Genomic DNA, 24,110 nt, shown 5'->3' with positions numbered 1-24,110 from the left:
ACTTCTGCAAGATAGGTTACCACCAACTAGTACACACAGCGTACAAAGTATGGATTTTCCAGGTTCCCCTTCCAACTTAACCTCACCAGTGGTAGTCCTATCAGGTGATTCCACACAGAAGGCAAAGACCCCATAAGTTGATACCCAGAAGACCAAAAATAAAAGATCATTCCAAGGCCCTCCACCGAAAAAAAGGAAGAAGGGGGAGGGGAGTCATCTTAGTAACTGTGGTAAAACAACAAAAAACCCAATGGGGCCCTCAAAAGATCCAAATGTAACATCTAGGCCTGTGCAAACTGAACAAAACTCTGTGATAGATATATCAACCAAGGACCTACTGGAAAGTATAGAGCAATTACTGGGATCAATATTACTGACGATAATTGAGGGAATGAAGAGAGTAGCGGAACAACTGGGGACACTAGAAAAGGCGACTGCAAATAACACTAGCTTAATTGAGAAACTTCCAAAGTATAGTGCTTTGTATTTGTCTAGTGTAAATTCCACCAAACCAAAAACACACATAGCACCTCCCCCTCCTAAGAAAGAAATCAACAGAGATCCTGCTTTTCCCAATACTATAGCTCAGAGGCAGAAAGAAACAACGTGGACAAAGACTAAAGTGACAGAGGCAGGTGAACAACTCCGCGTTTTAAAGCCTCCCCAGAGTAACACACTTAAAACCCCTCCGCCTGGAAAGTTGGATAAGGCAAAAAAGGTACAAATAGATTTACCACCAGAAGCAGTGCTTTTCGTTGTGATACTCGCAGGCGTTCCAGCCTTAGAGAACGAAGCAAAAGAAGGCTACTATCAACTAAAAAATAAGGTCGTATTCTGGCTATGACAAACAGACCAATTCCACCAAACATTAATGGTGACATTTTAAACGTGAGGCGGGTGGGCTGGGTGGTACATAGGCCAAAAAATATTCAGGGAGATCTAATTATCATCAATTTTAGAGACCACAGGGCAGTCTCACATATCACCGACTGGTTTCAAACGAAAGGAAGTAGTGGCATTACACCATATGATCTAATTTACTTTTATCCTAGGACTTTTCTAAATAACTCTCTGATTCCCAGGGTTCCGTCTGTATTTAACATGCATGGGCACAGCTTCAACATTCCCACTTATAACCGCTTTTTTCCCCTCTCGGGTTTGGAGGGTGTGGATTGACCCGCTCCCCCAAAGGATGCAAGTGGAACTATAGACGCCACTCCTAGACAAACACATACTATTAATGACCCCAAAGTTTCTTTTGAAAAGAGCATAGGTTACCCTAAACCTGCACACGTATCAGAACACGACATACACCAATCAGAGGGGGACATAGAAAACATTAGAAATTACCCCAATGCACCCTTAAAAACAAGCACGGGACATTTAAAGCCCACACATGAACAAGGGCAAGATACCAACTTACTGGGGGGGAACTCAGGACAGCATTTGGTACTGTGGGGCGTAGCACCGAGGGGAACAACTCTCAACTGGATGTTTTATTCTGGAACATTGCGGGCCAGCGCTCTAAAACAACAAATGAGGTTTGGCTTCATTTTACCCATAGGTTTAAACTATTATGTTTTCAGGAAACTTGGGCGGTAGAAGAGATACATATGGAAGGATATAAAATCTATTTTTCACCAGCCCAAAGAAGTCCCTCTGGGAGAGCAAAGGGAGGTTTGACGATCTATATATCAAATCTATTACAAACAGTCAAAATAAAATCTATTACAGTGGAACCCAACTTTCAGATTCTTGAAATCGGTGTAAGTAAAACGGAGACCCTCCTTTTGGTAAATTTTTATAATAACCTCCTGGAGGGCGAATCGGCGAACTTAGTATCTCTTATTGGTACATTACTACTATTTAGAACAAGGAGGTTACCAACAAAGGTTATAATTATCTGGGGTGGAGACTTTAACTTGGGCACATGCTAGGACAGTAATAGAAATATTTGTGGAATCCATGATGAGAGTAATAATCCCATCCTACATTTCAGACATACAATTCTAGGGAGCCGATTAAATGAATTTATGTTCAAACTGGATCTGGCAGTAGCGAACAAGCTCACTACTACAGACACAGTAATGGCTACCACCTTTTACGGGCGGGGTCTTCAAAGTTCAATTGACCATATTCTTGTGTCCAACGGAGTGAGGAATATAGGCTCATTACTCACTATACACACAACTGCGCTGAGTATCCATTACCCCCTTAGAGTTAGCCTGCCTATGTCCAAAAATTCTAAAATTAACATCTGTAGTACTTTAACACAAAACAACTTGACGTGGCCAGGCTTAATGGATACTCGCTAAAGTGGGGAAAGATTGACCCCCTAGAAATAACTAAAACAGTCCTAGCAAGTACCCTCCTCCCCATCCAGAAATGTCTGGACATGGATACACCAGACACTAAGGTTATCGCTGACTTCGGGGAGGTGGTAAAAGCCATAAATAAAGCATTGTGGGTAAAAGCTAATCGATCATCGAAGAAGAGGAAGGGTTGGTTTGACCACAGTTGCACGGTAGCCTATTCGAAGTTAAAACAGGCATTACGGAGGACAGTTAGGGTCCCCCATGAGATTACAACCCTAAGAAAATCATACAACTCCGCAATAAAGACTAGAAAAAACGAGTTAAAACAGCAACTCTGGGACCAACTATATGAGAGTTCCACTCATAAAAACACAGCTGCCTTTTAGCTAGTGGTCAAGTCCCCCTTTTTGAATAATGATGCAGATTCACCGAGAATAGAGGTTGCTATTAGCGAAAAGGAATGGGTTGAGCATTGCTCAAGATTTTTTCTAACGTGATTGGGGATGCAAATACAGAGGAAGCGACACCCCATGCCCAGGCCTGCACCCCTTATCCCATTAACTTGGTATTCACAGTAGATCAGGTTGCTTACGCCTTGAAAGCCAGCAAAAGTGGGAAGGCCCAAGGCCCAGACGGGGTGCCTATAGATTTCTTTAAAGCCCAGATGGAACTCTGGACCCCTCTATTGACTAGGGTACTGAATGCATCATGTGCGGTAGGCCTTATGGAGTCATGGTCCAAGTCAATATTGGTCCCTATTTTTAAAAAAGGGGACCGGGGGTCGGTAACCTGTTATCGTCCAATCTCCCTTTTAGACTCCCTTGGCAAAGTGGCAGGCCGTGTAATCCTCGAGCATTTACAGGACGGGGCGGATGAGGGCAGGATTATATCTGATCTCCAATACGGGTTCTGCGAGAGGCTGGGGACCATTGATCAAGCCCTTAACCTATCACTCCTGATAGACAAATATGCTAATATTAAAGGAGGAGTTCTCTATATGGTCTACGTGGATTTATCAGCCGCGTTTGACTGTGTCTCCCACGCTAAACTGTGGTCTGTTTTGGTAGAGATGGGGGTCCAGTCGAACCTGGTAACTTTCCTAAGGGTATTATATTCAGATGCAACAGCAAGGGTGAGGTTTGGGCTAGGGGGAGAGCTAACCGCGCCGTTCAAGGTGGAGAAGGGTGTCAGGCAAGGTTGTGTCCTGGCCCTCTTCCTCTTCACACTTTACACCAATGGCCTGGAGAAGGAAATGATTAAGGGGTGCCAGGACCTTCCCACAGCAGGCAACCGTCGGATCCCCGTGCTGCTCTACGCGGACGACACAGTGATACTAGCCCGTACCCCCCTCGAACTTCAAAAGGCACTGAATAGGTATTCCACCTTCATGGCATGTCTAGACCTAAATATTAATATTTGGAAAACATTTGTCATGAAGGCGGGGACTGGACATAAAACCAAAATGAGGAATATATATCTAAATCAGGAAAAACTAGCGACGACACAAAAATACCCCTATCTAGGAGTAATGATCGATAACAAACTTACTTGGAAATCAGCAACCGAAACCAGGAAACTCCTTTTCATTAGAACTACCACAGCACTTGTCAATTTGTCGCGGAAATTGGGGAAAAGACCTCCTTTGGAATTGGCAAAGATCTACAAAGCCAAATGTCTTTCGGTGGCACTGTATGGGGCAGGTGTTTGGGGCCATGTAGCAATAGATGCCCTACAGAGTACAGCCACTTTTTCATGTCACGCAGAGCTGGGACTCTCCTACATGTCTGATATAGTGAGAATCCAACTACTTTTACTATGGCGTCGTATTTGGACGTCGGATAAAGCCACCTTCTCACAGATGATAATCTCTGACTGCATGGCCCTGGAGAATGTACAAAGATCCAGATGGTTGTCATATGTGAAAAAGTTCTTGGTTGACATAGGATGGGAAAAATTCTACCATGATCCCCTCTCAGTCCGTGAGGTAACCACGAAGGACTTTCAGGCAAAATGTCTTCACCATCTCGAAGAACTTCGTCTTACAAGTGAGGTTATGAAACCATTGGTTAGACACACTTTGGATATTCAAACTACTTTTGACATTCAACCATACCTAGCCTATAACACTACTAGCTACAAACGCTTTCTTATGATACGGTTTAGGTTGAACTTTTTCCACCTATTAGTTGCCTTTCCAACGAAAAATAACTGGGTAAAAGATCTTCCCCCCCTGTCCGTGTGACGGTACTTCCAACCAGTCCACAATACACACTATTCTTTTCTGTAAGTTCTACAGTGAGTTTAGAACAAAGTGGCTTTTACCATTGTTAAAGCAGATGGGGTTTAGAAGATGCCTCCCCGCATTTCTCTTTCTACAATTTTTGGAGGGAGAAAAACTTGCTATCATAATTCCCAGCCTTCTGAAATGTATTGTCCGACATCGAAATAATTTAGAATGATTTGGGGGTTACTGAGATTCCCTTCTGTTAAATGAGTTCGGCTTATCAATTCTCTAAGTTATTTCTTTTATTTTTAATCTCCCATTTTATCCTTGTAACAAAGTGTTTCAATTAAGTACTATAAGCTGCAATAACCTTAATGGAAAGGATGATCCGAACACGGTTGTATATATTTTGACACGCACAGAAAGCTCATCAAAGAGTACCCATAAAAGTATAATGAAATTATAAATTGTAAATTCTTCTTTTTAACTGCTGAACTGTGCTGATTGATATCATCGATGAAATTTGGGACATTTCCATTTTTTATATTGCAATTTGGCATTTTTAATTCTACTTTTAAATTGTAAATTTTTAAATATTCATTGTAAATAATTGAAATATTGTATGCTTTTATGATTTTGCAACTTAAAGTCGAATAAAGCTTAATTGAATTGAATTGAATTGACTGCGACACAGTGTACATTCTCAGTCCGAGCCTAGCAGTTGCCAAGTTTTCACTAGCTTCTTTCTGGTGAATCATGGAATTCATTGCAGCCAGACTGTGCTTTAGAATGGAGTTGGGTCCCAAGTGAAAATATGTATTTGTAAAACGTTAATCGATCATGAGGGTCACCAGAGAGAAAGGTGATCTCACTTACAAGCACCTACATATCCAGCTGTATCAGAACCTCTCCGTGGTCACCCTAATGAAGCACAGACAATTATGCCACATAATTCTTTCAGCCTCATCTTTCAATAAAAAGAAAAACAAAGAAGTATACGTTCTTTCTCAGAAGCATAATCACTTCTGGATTTCCCTAGTGAGACCATTGATGTGGACACTACTCAAGAAGACATATTAGGCTGACAGGAGCTCCAGCCTAAATGGTAGAGCCCCAGACCCTGATGGTGGGTTAATAATGAAGAGGCAAAAGTGTACATTATCTCCAATCACAAATGGGGTGGGGGGGGGGGGGGTATAGGTACTAACGCCCAAAGTATAACACTTTGTTCTAATACTGTGAAAGGGTGAACAGTCAGGAGAAGCTGAGGAGTGGAACCGAATGGTGCTAAACATGACCCTATGATATAAGTGTTTGTTTTATGCTGCCACTTCCCATCTACCTACCTCCATACAAGGTGCACTTTCCCTCAGGACCTGTTTTTGCAAGAGGTTGTTAGCATCCCAAACTCAATCACACCATATAAGACACCTTGTTTAGCCCTGTTAGCTGTTATTTGTTATTTTTCTTTATCAGAGGAGAGATCAGAGAGATCAGACAAAGGAACAACTCTCAAAATTGCTGTCCAAGTGAGTAGAGAAATTATCCACACACCAACAATTCCTATGGGTGGTGAGGGTACATCCTCTTAAACTAACTCCCTAAACTTAAGGGGCCTGAACCAACCAAACAAAAGAGAAGAGATAGGGAGCTATTTCTTAGAGTAGGGACCCAACATGATATTTTTACAAGAAACCCACCTATTCAGAATACATCTATTTTGTGCATAGCCCACATAGGCAAGGGCACTACAAAGATCAACAGAGACAAATAAGGGAGTTACATTAAACTTCAGATACTGTACCACAACATTCCTTAACATCTATGCCCTGAATACTGCACAAGACCCCTTCCTGCACAAGTTTCCTAACAAACAGCTAAGCAAAACAAGATGGGATATTATAGTAGAAGATGATTTAAGTCTAGTTTGGAATTCTGAAAGGGGTAGAGGCAAGCATGCATATAATTGCATGGGAGCAATGTCGGCACACCTCAAAAGAAAATTACGGAACTCTGGCTTATAGTTGCATGGCATTATTTAAATCCAGACATGTAGGACTAGTACTTCTTCTCTCATGTCTACTCTACATACTCAGACTACATATTTATCATTCACTTCCTAATGATCTAGCTAGACTCCGCGCTTATAATGGATAAATCTGTTTCAGAACATGCGCACATGGACCTTGCCTGGGGAGTAAGCCGGCAACGCCCTATGGGAGGCTACATGTGGCTTATGAGACTCGACATCCTAAAAGACCTGGATAATGTTCCTCCATCAAGGCAGTAATCAAGGAATATTGTACTGTGAACTCCCTCCCAGATTTGTCATTGCACACAATCTGAGAAGGGTCCAAAAGGCAGTACGGATACAATCACATCTATTGAAATCGACCTCGTCAGGATGGCTAAGCTTCTGGAAAACAGAGATTAAGTACCTTGAGCGAAAGGATAAATAAAAACCAAGTATGAAAATCCAAAACCATCTGCACATCCTTAGGGGCCAACTGAAATGCTAAACTGGACTGAGAGGTTTTGCTTTAAAATGAGCTAACTCCTTGTTGTGTCGGCAGTTTCCATGGAGTCTTTGAAATCAAGATTCCATGGAAGGCGGTTGACGGAGCGAGAGATGAGAGGAGGGGCTGGCAGTCGCTCACCCGATACTCAAGATAGCAGTTTCCTTAAATAAATCCTTCTGCTCACCAATCTATGGTGCGATACCTGCAATATGCAAGATGGCTTTAATCAGGTGAACCAACAAACAAAGGGGCCGCTGGTTTGCTAGATGTGCGCTCAGCCTTACAGGCACATATAGAGCCATAGAAGCACAAGAATACATTGACTCAGCGCATCATCAGTGATCAGGATGAAGGTCAGTAAACATATTCTAGTTGAAAATCTTTGCAGTGTAATTTGAACTAAGCTGCATTTTGAAGTCAGGCAGAGTCGGGACACCAGTAGAACCGAAATAATTCTACCATACTGGAGTCAGGAAATGGAGAAATAGTGAAATAATATATACTCTTAATGCTATTATGGGGTCAAATAACAAATTTGAAATACACATATTAGTTATAAGGCCACCACTGTGCACTCAGGTGCTGTGAAATTAAATTCCTAGAAAGTTCTGATTTACTGTATTGAAAGTTATGCCTACAAGATCGTTAGGTAGCATGGAAGGCATTTTTCCCCATTACCATTTTTGGCAACGCCTGGAAAAAAGCATTTGGAGTGGGCACGGTGTAAGGAATCATTTGAAGCATATTAAGATTAAGTGGATGGTGACACGTTCACCAATATTAAAAGAAGGCCCCCTTGATACACAATTTCAAGAACAGGACTGCTTTTAAAATGACCTCAGGCACTCAGCAGCACACATGTGCAAGTGCTACAAAGGTTGCTGACCTCTACACTTCCATGCGCTTTTTTGTACTAGGGTCTTATATGTAGTTTCAATCCCTCCAATCTCTTATTCACTAGGGACTTATAGGGTAGGTCATGCCAATTATAGGTGTACCCTAACACATAGTGTACCCTAATGCCTGTGTGTGTGTTCACTTGTATTTTCAACAAAGCACTGGCCTGGCCTGTCAACAGAGCTCAGGGCACTATCAAGACAGTTACCACCAGTATCCTTCAGCAAACAATGAGGTGTACATGCCACACAAGATGACTTTGCAACATAGGTCCCCCTTCAAATGAAAGGTGATGGTTCACTAACCTGCACCCTGGTAGTCCTCAATAGCAAAGTGGAAAAATCTGGAAAGTTCATCCGCATTGGCATGGGCATTCCCAGGTCTGTGTCCCATTGTAAACTTCATTGTCTGTAGGGGAACTGGACCACCTTAACAGCTTGGGATCTCCCAAGCCCTGAGTGGGCTCAGCTTTTTTAGGGACCAAACCACAGCCCAGGCTACCCTCTTAATACCACTCCATCTCTGCTCTCTGAGGAGAAGTCAACTGCTTATAAAGGCAACTGCCTGATGAAGGCCCTCCTCATTTACCTGCACCAACATTGCTGCAATACCCTGTTCTAAAGCATCTGTCTGACTCACAAATTCCTTCAAGAAGTCAGGGACCAGTAACACTGGCGCTGAACACATAGCAGATTTCAAAGTGTCAAAAGCCTTCTGAGACTCAGCGGCTAACCCACTTTCTTGGGCCTTTTCTTAGAATTTAGTTCTGTCAGGGGAGCCACAATGGTCCGATACTTCTGAACAAACCTTCTAAAGTACCCAGTTAGTCCAAGGAATGCCCTGACCTGAGTCTGGGTAACAGGAGCTTTCCAATCCAAAATAGTTTGAATTGTCGCCTGCAGAGGATATACATCGCCTCCACCTACCAGGTGGCCGAGATACACCACCGAGATCCGCCCGATTTGACACTTACTGGTCTTAATAGTAAGGCCTGGCTGTTACATGGTCTGAAGCACTTCCCTCAAGTGGTTTAAGTGCTCCTCCCATGTGGAACAGTACACAGCTATTTATCCAGATAAGCTGCACTGAACTGCTCCAACCCAGGCAGGACCCTGTTCAGCAACCTTTGAAAGGTGGGAGGGGCATTCTTTAAGCCAAAGGGCATTACTTTGAACTGGCAATGTCCCTCTGGTTGGGAGAATGTTGACCTCTCCTTTGCTCCTTCTGTGAGGGCAATCGGCCAGTAGCCTGAAGTCAAATCAAATGTACTCAGATACTTAGTAGCCTCTAACCTTTCGATGAGCTCATCAGCTCTAGGTAGAGGGTGAGCATCAGTCTTAGTGACTACATTAAGTCCTCTGTATCTACACAGAACCTTAACTCCTTTTTCCCCACTGGGGATTAGGTTTGGGCACCAGCACCACTGGGCTGGCCCATGGACTGCCAGAAGGCTCGATTACCCTCAACTCCAGCATCTCAACAACCTCAGCCTTAATGCTGGCTCGGACATGTTCTGGCAACCCATAAAGTTATTTTTTGTTTTTTTAATAAATCTTTTTATTGTAATCAAAAACACAAGACAGTGGTATTTAGCAAAACCAACAACACATTGTGAAGGACATGACATTACAAGTGCCATGACATTCAGTTTACATTTTGATTTCACAACTGTATCTTGCTGTCTTTGGGGCCGAATGACATGCATAGATCCCTACATCCTTAGACTTCTATCATCTGGGGGTGGGAGAGGGGTCTCATTAACTTCTAGACAGAGCATACCCCTACTATCATTCCAGGACCCCCACATTTTTGTCCACTTATTTGGACAGCCCTACTTTCATACACCACCCTGTCCGCCTGCATACACCAGTCCATATCGACTTTCCATTCACTCAGTGTGGGTCCCAAAGATGCCCCCCATCTTTTTGTAACTTCCAACATAACCCATAATTGCTTCCCGGATGTTAGGTCAGTTGTTTCCCAAATGTTCAGTAGGCACCACTGAGGGGAGGCTCTAATGTCTTTCCCACACAGCAACATTATACAGGTTATGACTACTCCCCGGTATGTTTGAATCACTGGGCATTGCCACCATATATGTAAAAAGGTACCTTTATGGCCACAACTCCTGGGGCACTGTGTTGAGTCGAGTCTGCCCATCTTAACCAATAGCATGTGCATATAGTATGTTCTATGTAGCAGCTTTAGCTGGACTAGTCTAAAACTGGACCTTATTGCTACCTCCCTAGGAGATGCCAGCACCACCTGCCACTCGTGGTCATGTAGTTGCCCCAGGTCATCCGTCCATTTATTTCTCCAGCACATTAGAGGAGGTATTTAGTATCTTACAGTAAGTCAGGGATATGGAATTTTCTGTAGAAAGTCATCTAATAACCTATCCTCAAGTCGCCCAACTTCAAAATGCCTATAATGTCTCATTTCTCAATGCCTGGTTGATTCGTTAGTGGATCGAGCTGTTTCAATCCCACAGCAGAGTAGCTCTTGTTATTTTATTTCACTATCCCAGTGCAGCCGTCGCTATTTGTCATATTCTCACAGTTACCGAGGTCAGAGTGAGTATGGACGTTTGGTACTTCCTCCCCCGTAGAGGGCTCTGGGGTGACCCCTGGTTCGCATATTGTGTCTGTCCATCCTGTAAGCTGGCTCTTCTTGTGGTAGGAGGACCCAGAGCTTTACCATTATGAGTTGTGCCACCCAGTAATATTGTTTGAGCGCTGGGAGATCAATATCCCCATCATACCAGCTTTGTGTCAATTTGATAGAGCTATCCGTGGGGTTCCCCCATCCCATAGAAGCGTTCACACTAGCACTTCTACTGCTCGAAAATATGTAGCTGGAACTAAGTATAGAGTATTTTGTAAACTATAGAAAAAGCAGGGTAACACAATCATTTTATATAAGGAAGCCTTTCCCAACGACGACAGAGGCAGGGCCCTCCAGTGTTATTATTTTGCAAAGGCATCAGCCACCCCCTGCCTGTCTCTAAATGGTGTACCATCCATTTCAGTGACTTATGCCCACATGGATGCTGCTTCTCTTGTTTCTAACCATGTCAGAAGTTTACCTTCTCTATCTCCAACTACGGATAGACGGTGTTGTGTCACTACTAGTAGCTCTCTAGCTACTTGGAAGTAGCTCTCCTATGTGCAGCCCAGTCTATTAATATTATGTTATTTTCATTTGTAACTCGACAAATCTCCGGGAGGGGTATCTCAGCGCAGCCCACCATCACAAACAGAGGCTCAGCTAACTAGGCCATAAACAGTCTGTCTTAAGAAATTTCCTAAATTAGAAATGATCTGTACAATGACGTAGGTAGAGCAGATGCTTTTTCCAGTACAGAGGGGCTAAATAGGCAAAAGACCTGCCTCCTGAACAAGACTTTCTTATTCGAGGAATAATAAGGAGGGCTTTGGATCATAATGATCTGTCTGGCCAATAAGAGAAAAGCTTGGCCGACAAATAGCTTGGGCCTTTGCCATTTAAGGATTTATGTGTCAGACAGCAGATTTTAAAAATGATTCTTTTATGAATTGGCAACTAATGAAGAAAATAAAGAAGGGGAGAAGAAGGTGTTCTAGGTGGTATGTTAGTTATAAGACAAGCTGTGGTGTTCTGAACCATTTGCAGTTCATGAATCATTGTCTAATTGATGAAAGCCAATAAAGCATTGCAATCATCTAGAAGGCTGATGACTAGAGCATAGAATGAGGAAGAAAAGAAAAAGCCCTAAGCATGTGAAAACAAGTACCTGCAGTTGTCCCAACCTGCTCTTTCATAGTGAGTGCCTGATTTAAACGAACCCACAAGTTTTTTTACCACCGATCTAGGTGTGGGTGTCGTGCCAAGGGCCACCAATCAAGAGTCCAGAGTTTTTGGGCCTTGCCGAAGAGCATAATCTCCGTTTTCCTAGCATTTAGCTGAAGACAATGTTTGGTTGTAATATTATATGTGTACCAAAACTGAAAAACATGTATTCAAAATGAACATGTGTAGATTTTTACAACTCATAAGCGGATGTTTGGTAAAGAGTGATTACATTTTCAATGTAAATTTAATGCTGATATTTGAGTGATATAAGTATGCTGAGTAGGGAAGACATATTACTGATATTATTGCCATGGGCCCGGGGCATTGCAGCAATGGCAGTTGTGTATTACCAATGTAGAAGCATTCCACATTGACCAAGTATTTTTTAATTGCTGTTGGAAAACATGCCTGATGCATTGAGGTCATCACTGCTGGCAAATTGCACATGGTGGCCACTTAAGTAATATTTTGTTTGTTATGACCACTATTACAACACTGATATTAGTAGCTCAGCATGATTTTCATTGAACATAAGTAGCTCTTATTACAGAAAAGGTTGGAGACCCCTGGTCCATATACATTGAAAATATTTAAAACAACATTCTTAATAAGCAACTTATCTTTCCACATCATCAATCTCTTGAGATATAAGTTGGATGTCAAGATGTTTATCACATACAATGATCACTCCGTTTCTTTTTACCAGAGGAAAAAACATTGCCCACCAAACACTTTTTAAGCTTCAACATTTCTTTTTTAACAAGATGGCTCTCCTACAGTAATGCAATGTTTGCTTTAAGATTGGCCAGATGAGCTAAACTCATTGTATTTTAATCAGAGAGTCTAATCCCGTGACCATACCGAAACAATAAGTTAAAACCTAGAAAGATACACTTCAAAGAATTGATAAAGAGCAAACATATACATAAAAACAAATCCATCATGAATTCATGATATTGATGAAGAAAGCAAAGTAGAATTAGAATACAGGTGAAAAGGAGAGGTTGAGAAAATAGATGAGAAAGGGGGATAGAAAAGAAAATGAAAGATAAAGTGAAGCATTAAATGCAAGAAGAAAAGGCACACATCTACAAACCAATCTAGATGTTGGGGGCGGTGAGGCCACATGATGAAGGCGACATACCTGCACTCCAGGAGGTATCAGAATGTGACCATGTATGACAGAACATAAAGGCACAGGGACAAAGGTTGAGACTGAAATAACCTGCAAGAATAAGGAGAAAATAAACATTTGCATCAACATTTGAGTTAACAGAATTCACACAACTATTAGTAAATAGATTTCAGTCAGTGAGAAACTTTATAAGTATCCACATCATCTCCTTTACAGTCATCCAAAAATGACCTCAGTTTAGTAGGATTGTCATATGTTGTTGTCTTGTTTTTATATTTAACTTTGAAAAGGTATGGATAAAAAGACCAGATCTGGCATTAAGAGCTCTGAGTTCTGGTCACATTTCTAACAATTGCTTTCATCTTTTTGCAGTGGCGTTAGCAGTATCTGGAGAGAAATGCAAGTTATGACCAGACCATGAAACTTGTTTCTTTGCATTTTCAGTCATAATGGCCTTGCATACGTCAGTACTTTCAAGAAAAAAGATAATAACACCTCTAGGTCTGTTAGATGGAGAAGCAAAATTCAGTTTATGCCCCAATCTATTTGCTCTTTGAATATTTAAAGAAACTGATGGTGACAGGTCTAACACCTTAGATATAATGGTTTGAAAATACTGAATAGGATCACTCGCTTCTGATCCTTTTGGCAGATCATAAATTCTAAGATTAGTCCTCATGTTGCGATTTTCCAAACCCTCAACTTGTTTTTGAAGAACAGATATTTGCGACTGCATTTTGTTGATCTTTGCATTGGAGTCCTCTAATTTGCTCAATCTTTTTTCCAAGTGAGTCCATTGGTCATCCAGTGTAATCTCTTATTAGTTTCTTCAATACATAGTCATAAAGCTTTGATCTCTTCTAGGAGTAATTCCACTGATACTGGGGAAGGTGTTTGAATTGGTGCAAGAGAATCCTTTTTTAGGCCGCTTATGTATAGAGTCACTATGGTTTAGTGAAACTTTAGGTATAAGCGAGCTGGAAGTGTTTGCTGCTAGAACCAAATTTGGTAACAATGAAGGGTCATTTGCATTTTGCTTGACATAATGAGGTTCTTCCTTAGTTTCAGGGGCAGATGCTTCTAAGTTCAAAGTATTTCCAGAAGATTAAGAAGAACAAGTAGTGTTTGTAAATTTTAATTTTCTCGTTTTCCACATGCAGAAAACTGGCTGACAAAATGTTTGTAAAAATCTCAGAATTTGGTGAACCACTGACTGCTAATGGCAAAAGATATCTCACTTGGAACTAAAGTAATATGAAATTAATGGCTAGAAACTTGGTATGTACAGCTCTCACGGGCCTCTGCCATCCACATGAAAAAAGGTGTTAATCGGTAAGCAAAAATAAAAGACTATAATCCCTCATACAAAGGATGACTGAAGTGGCAACAGAAAATGAAAAGAGCATTTGTAATTCTCTAAACTTGCTGCAACAACAGGCAAATAAGAGGAAAAACGTAATACTTAAAAAAATATGTTTAATGTTGGGACATTTTACTTGCATACGCACAAATAAAATGCCATGCTTCTGCCAAAAAACACCATAAATTGCCACTTGCCAGCCAAAATGCGAACGACTGTAACAAATATGTGGATTGCAACCCCTTTCAAAAGGCAACTTGTCACTCCAGGAGCGGACTATTACATTCTTTCCTAGTTGGGTTTTCAGTAACAAATCATTGCAATTTGTATTTCATTTGAAGCTAGAAATGTGGCTTCCACTTCTGGAAATTTATGGACTGCCCATGGCCTTCAGTCCACAGCTTATGACAATTACAATATTTTCTCTCTGGCTGTATTTTGCCTTTTAATTAGACAGAACATTAATAAAAGCAGTTTTTTAATGTGGATAGCTAAAGCAAACAAAGTAGGTGAAAAACAGAAATGCTTCAAAGAATAAAGTCAGAAATATATTGGGCAAGCTCTCCATGTGATATAAATAACACAACATGTCAGTTGTGACCCGAAGAGACACCTGGCTGCTTCATGCAAAAGTCTTTCAACTAGCAGCAGCACTGAAAAACAGTTTTAGTTGCTTAGTTAAAGAAAGGGATGAGGCACACCTTGTTATCTGCTAGTTTTAGTAGGTAGAAAATAGATTCACTGCTTTCATTGTCTAATTCGGAGCTGAATCAGCAGGCAGCCATCTTCGCTTGTGTCTAGCCACACCCACTGAGATTGAAGTTTTAACCATTCAGGAACCATAACTGTAGAGCCATAAAGACAGTGTTAAAATGAGTACTAATCTTAACTGTATACCCAAAGTAGTATCACTGCTTCACTACATGAGTCTATTAATTTACCTGCATTATTCAAGCAACAAAAAAGCTCTGCACATATTGTTAGTTATGTATTACCTATAAGAAACTAAAACAATAATAAACAGTCACCAATTCTTTGTAGCATATGGTATAAAAGCAATAATAACATGTATTAGAAGGAACAAAAGCAAGGGGAGTGTTTTAAAATATCCAGTTACATTAACCATTAACATAGAAAAGCTTTCAAGGGAAACCCAAAGCACATTCTATAGGGAAAAAGGGGTTCAACAGTGTACATAGGTATATTTTCCTAACAGGATATGTGTATAGGGACCATTACACACATTTTGTAAGCACTATTTTATAGATACACCATCAAAAAGAGATGCCAGCAGAGACAAAATGTACTTCAACAACTGTTTGCATCTGCCCACATTTCACAGTGATCCTTCTTCATGGGGTGATACCACTTCAAGATCAATTCACAGCATGTTAGTCTAGAGGAGTTTTACACTTCAAAAGAAGTAGATTACTTTCCTGTAACAATAGTTTTGCTGCTAGAACCTCCCATAGATTCATATTTGATCCTCTAACCTCTTAGGTGAAAGATGAATTGTTGCCAAAAGAAGACATTACAGAAGTAAGAAAAAAACAAAAATTGTAGGATGGGGCATTGTGGGCTTTCACTCACCTCTGGTTAAGGCACACCTTAAAAACATTTACATACTGATTCCGAATCCAACCACCAGATGGCAGGTTAATGCACAGCATGTTAATCTAAAGCAGCTTCAAGCTCTAAAGCTATTGTTAAAGATTATTGTAATTGTTGAGCTTTTGAAAGGCAATATTCCTTTCAAGGAAGCAGTGCCCGTAGCATATCATTATGTTCATGCAATTATATCCTAAAATCTGATTTAAAAGTATGCATTGGCACATTAATGATCGACATAGCCCTTCTTCCTTATTACTTCATCTCTCTTTGCCTTCCCGTGCATCTCTCCTTCCCACATGATGCGTTTTCCAGCATATCGTACAGGCCTTATGCATTGGCTCAATAATCCTATTAGAACTTAGTTGAGATTCCACATTCGCTTGCGCTAGTGTGAAGCAAACCACTATTTGTATATCTACGCTCCGTGCAACAAAGTAGGAATAAAGAGACACAACGTGTAAACATTTGAAACATTTGGCCAGAAATAAACACGTAGGAAGACAAAAATGATTTACATTGTGCCCCTTCCCAAAACATACACCACAATACAAGAAATGAAGGGTACATATCTGTGACCACAGCGTCTCATGATTTACAATCATTGTTTGGATAGAGAGTCTGTTGGCTCAAAGAAGGATGTGTCCAGTATACGCTCATTCATTCCACTTGTTGATGACCCTTTATTTGGATGAGAGAAAGCTTCCACTAGGGTTCACTGTCTTTTTGTTGATAGGACATTGATTAGAGTTGGATTTCCTTAATCTTGCATTTCATTAACATATACTAATACATATGTGAGAGTACTAACTAAAGGTTTAATTACTGTAGACCTCTAACTGCAAGTGGTACTCATCAATAGGTTTCCACTGCCCTTTCTGCAATTCAAAATAGTATTTTGATCCTTTGGCAGTTTACATCACAAGCAATGCTATTTACACGCGAATAAGGGACAGGGATTAAGAAAATAAGATTCTTTATTATGCTGATGATGCTATTTTGTGATTATTTAAATGTATAGATCTAGTAGAGGCTCTGGGTTATGTAATAATTTAGTGGACAATAATGGGCATTTGGCATGTTAACAGCTTAACAAGACTATAGGATTTTCAAACTTCCACTCTATCTTAAGAAGTCATGTAGCTGACTGAGGTGTAAAGTGTGAAGGTAACTCCATACATTATCTGGGCATCAACATTAAAAGAAAGGCAGGGGAGGTGGTTTGCCTCTGAAGTCCTAGCTAACTTAAAGTAAGATTGTACTTGCTAGTCTGGAGAAAGATTGGACCATTAGGAAAAAACATATGTACATTAAATGTGCACCCTAAATTACCTAACGTAACTTCTTGCACATCAAAGAAGCTGTGAAAAAGGGAACTTTATGTAGTACATAAGATCTCCAGTGGTTTTAGGTGCAAATAAAGGACAATACTGCCCACCTGATATAGAACTGTATTAAAAATCCTTTATAGATTAATCATTTGATGAGGTTGCTTTCTATATGTGGGTCTGATGTGCCTAGCTAGATGCTGTTAAATTTAATTAAATGCTATTAAATTGGGCTATTTTACCCTTCTCTAATGAGTTGGACTTCGATGGGTCAATGTCTTTTTGTCTGGGATGCAGTAAATATGGTCTTAAGAAGGAGAATGGTTGTATTTCACGAATGTTCATTGTGGAAGAATCTGAATATTACTTTATATTTTATTGGAGCTCTCGGGCTCATAATGGCTTATTGTTTCCCTTTAGTGATCTCAGAGAAATGACTTCTTGTCACAACGTTAAGGTACACTATCAGTTTCTATGAAAAGCGCTTGAAACCTTTGTTACTGTGATCTCTGTCTACATAAAGAGTGTGGAATGCGTCTCATTTGATGCTTTCTTAATTAAAATATATTCGAAAAAATTCTACCTGTATGTTACATCTCAGAAGCATAACTGTTGATTATTTTTGATTGCATATCATAGGTCAATAGATGTAACCTTGTATGAGTTAAAAGTCAACACGATGCCAGGGGTGATGGCTCAAGGGACTAAAGCACTCACTTTTGATCACAGTCTCAAATCCCTATTGACCCACGCAGTCTTTCAACACCCAAGTGCATAAAATGAATACCACTGAATGGGGTAACAATAATCATTGGTTATTTAGCACCAGGATACACAGGTGTAAACTTACACTTTATAAATATACATAATGTTAGGAAAGAGATGCTAAAAAGAGGTTTCCAAACTTATAGGGAAAATGCATCTGAGATGTCTAACTCCTATGCATCAGATGGAGTAGATATTCACTTAACACTTGAGAAGCGCTTCCAGCCTGACCGAATAAATACCTGTATCAATGCAATACAATACAATACATTCACTACTCGTTTACTGGCTTAGTAATGCTTTCACAAGAACAACACACCAAAATGATTTGTTTTATTAGAAGAATCTGTTTGGACAGTAGAAATGCCTGCCGTTAAAATCTGCTTCTGGCACTTTTTTTCCATCTTCACTTACCATTAATTCCTTTATTCGTTTCTTTTAAAGGGACATTTTCTTTGGCCCGAAGATCTCTTTCGTGATTCCGTGCAACAGCCAATGATTGTGGTAGACATCAGCTACAGGAAGAAACTTTCCATCTGCAACAAAGGGAGGTGTCCCAACAGATACCATCTTTTTAGTCTACATCACTAAAAGAGAGAATATTATTGTTCTAAGTAGAGTATTTCTCTCATAATGATCATACCAAAAGGAGAACTCTGCAGGACCCACTTCAGTACCTTAGTGTTTATTACGCAAAAATGGTCCTTACCTCATAATTGTGCCAATTTACGCTACAGCTATTCTACATTCGGCGTTCAACCAGAGACAAGGGTACCTACAACTGAAACAAAACGAATATTCATAAACGTTGGTTAATTACATAATCTCCTTGTATTATTCCAGACTTGGTTGTCTCAACAATTTTTATTGTAATGGTTTAAACTAGGTCTGAAGAAGGGAACCTTTAGGGAATGTTTCTAAAAATGCACTTTTTATTTTGATAACTCAGCTGCTATTACAGATTGTTTTGGAAAAAGGGTGTGGCATTCCTGAACCCAGTTTTGCCATCTTAGAAATGGGACATATAGAAACCTTTTAAGCACTTTTAAGGTCAGGAAACCTAAGAAAAGAGTTGACGATTGAAAGTAAAGCTACAGTCTGATTTTCAGGTGTATTATCAAGTAGTCCTAGGCAAGTAGTGATTTGAAAAACAACAAAAATAAATATTTCATTATCAAACTTTTGATTATCAAATTATATTGTAATAAACAAATTTGTCTTTGAACTTGTGCGAGAAATCAGTGAAAGGGACTCTCAAAGTTCTAAAGTAAGATAAAGCAAAGGCTACCTACTCTGTATATGTCAACTATACTTATGAAAGCAATAGATTGAATGTAGACACTGAAAGTTTCCCTAAAATGTGCTCAAATATAGAAAATGTTTTGACCTGTGATTTGTAGTTTCTGCTGAGTGGTATGTTAGGATCTAATTTACAATAAAGTAATGCTAAAGTATTCAGTGACTTACAATAAAAACATTTGGAGCGGTCAGTAATCTACAAGCTATAGCACTGAGACGAAAAATAGTGCAACAGATATTTGTTATATTCACTTGTCTTTTCTATCCTACCTTAACACTTATGAATGAAGTAATTTTATACATATAATTTTAGGGATTTATAAAAAAGAGCTGCTACTTTGTAAGCAGCATTCCATTCAATGTACCTTGTGCAATAAACTTTTGAATTTGTTAAATTTGTTTTCTATAAGTATGAATGACTGTGATCAGTTATATGTTTTAGTAGTCCAAACGCATGTGATTGTTGTGTTTAATACATATTCAAATTATTATGATAATTATTCATGTTCAAATAAATCTGTGAAGCAAATTTGTCTTGTTTTAGTGAGTGCTTTCATATTCTTTTTCCCACTAAAACGATGTATTACCTTCCAAAGTTTGCTTATTCACTTACTCAAAGATAGCCACGTGGCAAATGTTTAGCTCTTCTATAAATCTTGGCGCTTCATGCAGAGACCCGGTTTTAAACAATTTAGTCTTTTAAGTCCTTGAAAGTTAACATAAAATATCCTTGCTTATTTCCAGCAAAAATTAGACAACAAACAGAGCAAGTTTTGTTCTGTGGTAACTCCATTACTCTTAGACCATAATCATCAGGCATCAATATAATTCTTCGACATCATTCCCCTTTCCATAGCACCAAGAGAAACTAGGAGTGCACCTCTACTTGACATTTTGTGCATTTTCACATCCGGGCCCACTAAGGATTATTCACACTACTTGATTAAGCTAGTCCTGTGAGAATAACACAAAAAAATATCTATACAAACCAGGAGGAGCACAGGAATGGATGACTCTCACTGTACCCGAAAGAACATTTAAAAATGCTAATGCTTCTACATACAGCTCTGGGAATGACAGTATTTAGGAGCATTATTGTTGATAACCATAACTGCATTTTAACTGTGCTTTTTTCAATGATTTTCAAGAGATTTGTTTTTAAACGTATGCTGAAGGCTTATTTACAAAGCTAACCATTACTTTACTTAATGCTTGATAGTTTTAAACGAATGTCTTGGCTAATGTGATCAAATACCACATGCAATAATTCCTTGCACCTAATCTCCTATTTACAGTTAACCTCCACTAAACATGGCCTTCATCCATTCACAGTCATCTATACAGTTCAGTACACTAACCTTAAGATGCTTGAAGAATGGACCAATAACTCAGGTGAATGAACAAAAGGGATTCTCAAAATACTATCAAATATCATGGAAAGATTACAAAAACACTTAACATATGATTGAAGCCTTAGAGGAGGTATTAAAATAACTTAAGGAGCAGGATACATTACACATTTTAAGGGTACACAGCAAACAAGACGGGACGAGTTTTAACATAAATAAAAAAAAGGAAACTGTGAACATGTATAACGGATACACATGATTATGAGACTGGAAGAATTCAAGCCTTTCCATAAGATTTGATCGGATTGAAGATTGATACAAAAAGACAAGAATAAGCAAATCCAGGACAAGTGGGAACATATTTAGGTTCTGAGATTAGTTATGATCCTGAGAATGTGGAAACGGGTAAGAATAATAAACCTGTTGAAGGCGTACTTTGAGGTGAAGATTGAACACTACAAAGAGGGAGACATTGGATAGGGAAGGACCAAGGAAAAGCTAGAGACCCAATACTAAAAGAGAGAATGCATGGAATAGACTCTAGTGGAAGAGGAAAAACATTAAGTAGAGTCCCCCAAAGTGACAAGAAATAAGAGCTCCCAACATTATCTGGATTCCCTGGTGAATAATACTGTAACCATCATTAACGTATCTGATAAAATACAAAGAAGGAGATATAGGCTGCATGCTATATATCAATAGATGTCGGGTGTTCAACTATATGACCACACGAGCAGCCAGGTGGTTGGGGGTGTTGGGGAATCTGTAAGGAAATCATCATGTGTTTCTGTACATCTCCTACAGCAACAATAATGGATGCGAAATATACTGACAGGACCTGGCTTAGTAGTTCAGGCTGGACTGTTCTCAGGAAGAGCAGGGTCAAGACTGATTTGCAATTGGCTCGGTCCAAACTGGGGTGGCGTGGTGGACAAAATAAAACAATTGATAAAATCCAAATCTCTTTACTGGGGTGAATGTTGGACATTGTTCAGCATTCTGTCTAATAAACTGTTCATTTTGGATTTGTCACCTTGAGTGGGATGGGCATGCCCAGATGTGGGTCCCGTGCTCTCCATGCCACTGGAGTTAAGCTAGCCTGACTGATGAGGGGTAATATCATGAAACCGGACCCAGGATGCTATCTTCCGGCCCAGGAAGGGCCTAGCCTGGCAATTCGGGTCGGAATGTTCCCATAGGGAGCAGGGTCAAGACTGATTTGCATAATGGCTGGGGTTAAACTGGAATGGAATGGGGAGCAAACAAACAATGGATTTAGGCACAGGTCTCTGTACTGGGGGAATGTTTAACATTTTTCAGCACCCTGTCCATCAGTTGTTCTTTTGTACTTTGGTTAAAGGCAAAATATATAGATGAGGCGATAAAACAATTGTATGATGTTGAATATTAAACCAGAATTGATAAGCAGTATTTATTTAATTTATTTTATTTTCGGATTTGTAAAGCGCATGGCTGCCACAGCGACGAGGCGTCCCAGCGCTATCAGAACCCCCACGGACCAGAGCCAGTAGGGAAAACCCCACAGATAAGCTACTTACAAGGGAAAAGCCAGGTTTTTAAGGTTTTGTGAAAAGCCAGATGATTCGATGTAACCCTCAAGGGAAAAGGGAGTGAGTTCCAGAGTTTTGCGGCCAGGTAGCCAAAGGAACGACCACCAGCCCTCGCTCTCCCGATGCGTGGAACACGGACCAAGGCAAGATCGGCAGAACGCAGTGGACGGCTCGGTGCATAACGCTCCAGCAGGTGGAGTAGCCCCATTGGGGCCTGTCGTTCCGGAATCTTATGGGAGTAACACAATGCTTTAAACTCGCTGTGACGATCGACTGGCAGCCAATGCAGCCTCGGGAGGACATGAGCAACCGAATGCGATCTTGGCAGAGCAACTAGAAGCCGGGCAGAGTTTATACATACCTATCATGAGAAACTAACAGCAATGATAGACATAGGATTGTTAGAAATTGAGGAGAATATGTATCTGAAAACAAAGAATATTGCCATTCGATGTGACCATCACGAAATACCGCATGGACAGCAAAGATGTTATGATCACAATATATGACATACATTTTGAAACTGAATATATTATGGTATGCCTAGAAGTTAATGCACCACACAGTAGAGATCATGTGATGGGTGAGAGCATGTGGACATTATTTAAAAGAAACACTGGTATATTTTTTCAAACACATCAGAATGTCAAATCGATATGATTAAGATGTGTCTGAATGAAAGTGTGTTTCTGTTTCAAAGCGATCTATAAAAACACAGCTCTGGGTACCTGCTCCACCCCAGCTTTGCAAATCTGCTTATGGCTGGTGGGAGGTTCAGGTATCCAGTGTTTCCCTTTGGTTGAGTTATACTGACATCCTGTTTTTGATCTGTAATGGTTTTACTAATGAACTACAGGAATTCTGCCAATTAAATGAATAATAACTCGCTAACCATAAAATTCTGCATGCACTATAGCTAATAAAGCACAGATTTTATGGATGTAACATTGGAAGTTCAACGGGATCGCTTGGATACTTCACTGTGCAAAAAAACGGCGGCAGGCTTCATGTACAGAGTTGGCAATAGGAACATAAGTAGAATATAATTTATGTTGAACTGATCCATTCCAAGAGAAATTCAGCACAGGGGCCTATTTTCTTAAAACAAGAAAAGATGTAAAGGGACCGGTTACTGAAGAGACATTAAACACAGCAGTAGAAAAAGTGAAAAGTATTTCTAGTATGATCTCCTCTTTAAATCACAAACAGCAGTACAGAAGGTTATGGATTCCACATAATCAGTTACCAACACTGTTAGAATGATCACTACATTTTCAGAACAAGCACACTTGATCAAAAAGAAGGAAAGTAAACCCTAGTTTGTACTGAAAACCTCTAACATTTTTGAAAAACACCTTACATTTAAAAGAAACTAGACCATCAGAGATCTGCTTGTAAGCATCCACCAGTTCGGTCCACAATCAGTGGCATGAATGGGTGCAGAGGAAATACATACAACAAGAGGGAAATGTAAAATTATGAAACACATAACTTGCCAATCCGAAAACACAGTTTATATTGCAGTGTGACTGATTATACAATTTATATTATGCATTTTCCGTTTAGCAAGAAATATGTTGGGAGTGCTATTTTTGTTGTCAAGTAATGTAACATATCAGAGGCATTATTAACAAGCATTTACAATGCAACGGTTTCGCCTTGGCAAAAGTTAGAGCTATTGGCATTGTAAATGACAACATTTTTATTTATGTGTTGGTTTTGAAAACAGATAAATAAATGACATTGTCATTTACATTGCCAATAGCTTAATCTCTCGCAAATGTGAGACCTATTGTACCCTACTGGACGAGCTCAGCAGACAGCAATTACTACCACACACACACACCCAGAGCCACAGACACCCAGAGCCACACACACACAGCCAGCCACACACACCCAGAGCCAAACA

At 39.9% G+C, this 24,110-nt stretch overlaps 1 protein-coding gene across 3 annotated transcripts in view; it reads left to right on the top strand.

The window, feature by feature from the left end:
* SCRG1 (stimulator of chondrogenesis 1) overlaps positions 1-19,810 on the top strand; it is a 101,271-nt gene extending 81,461 nt beyond the window's left edge. For all 3 annotated transcript variants that reach the window (XM_086962441.1, XM_086962440.1, XM_086962438.1), the window contains exon 3: positions 18,427-19,810. In XM_086962441.1, coding sequence (XP_086818567.1) covers positions 18,427-18,481 — 55 coding nt within the window. In that variant the 3' untranslated portion in view covers positions 18,482-19,810. The remainder of the gene's footprint in view (positions 1-18,426) is intronic.
* Positions 19,811-24,110: the final 4,300 nt, after the last annotated feature.

This window comes from Lissotriton vulgaris, chromosome 3_1 (assembly GCF_964263255.1).
Source record: "Lissotriton vulgaris chromosome 3_1, aLisVul1.2, whole genome shotgun sequence".
NCBI lineage: Eukaryota > Metazoa > Chordata > Amphibia > Caudata > Salamandridae > Lissotriton > Lissotriton vulgaris.
This window is presented reverse-complemented; position numbering and strand designations above follow the sequence as displayed.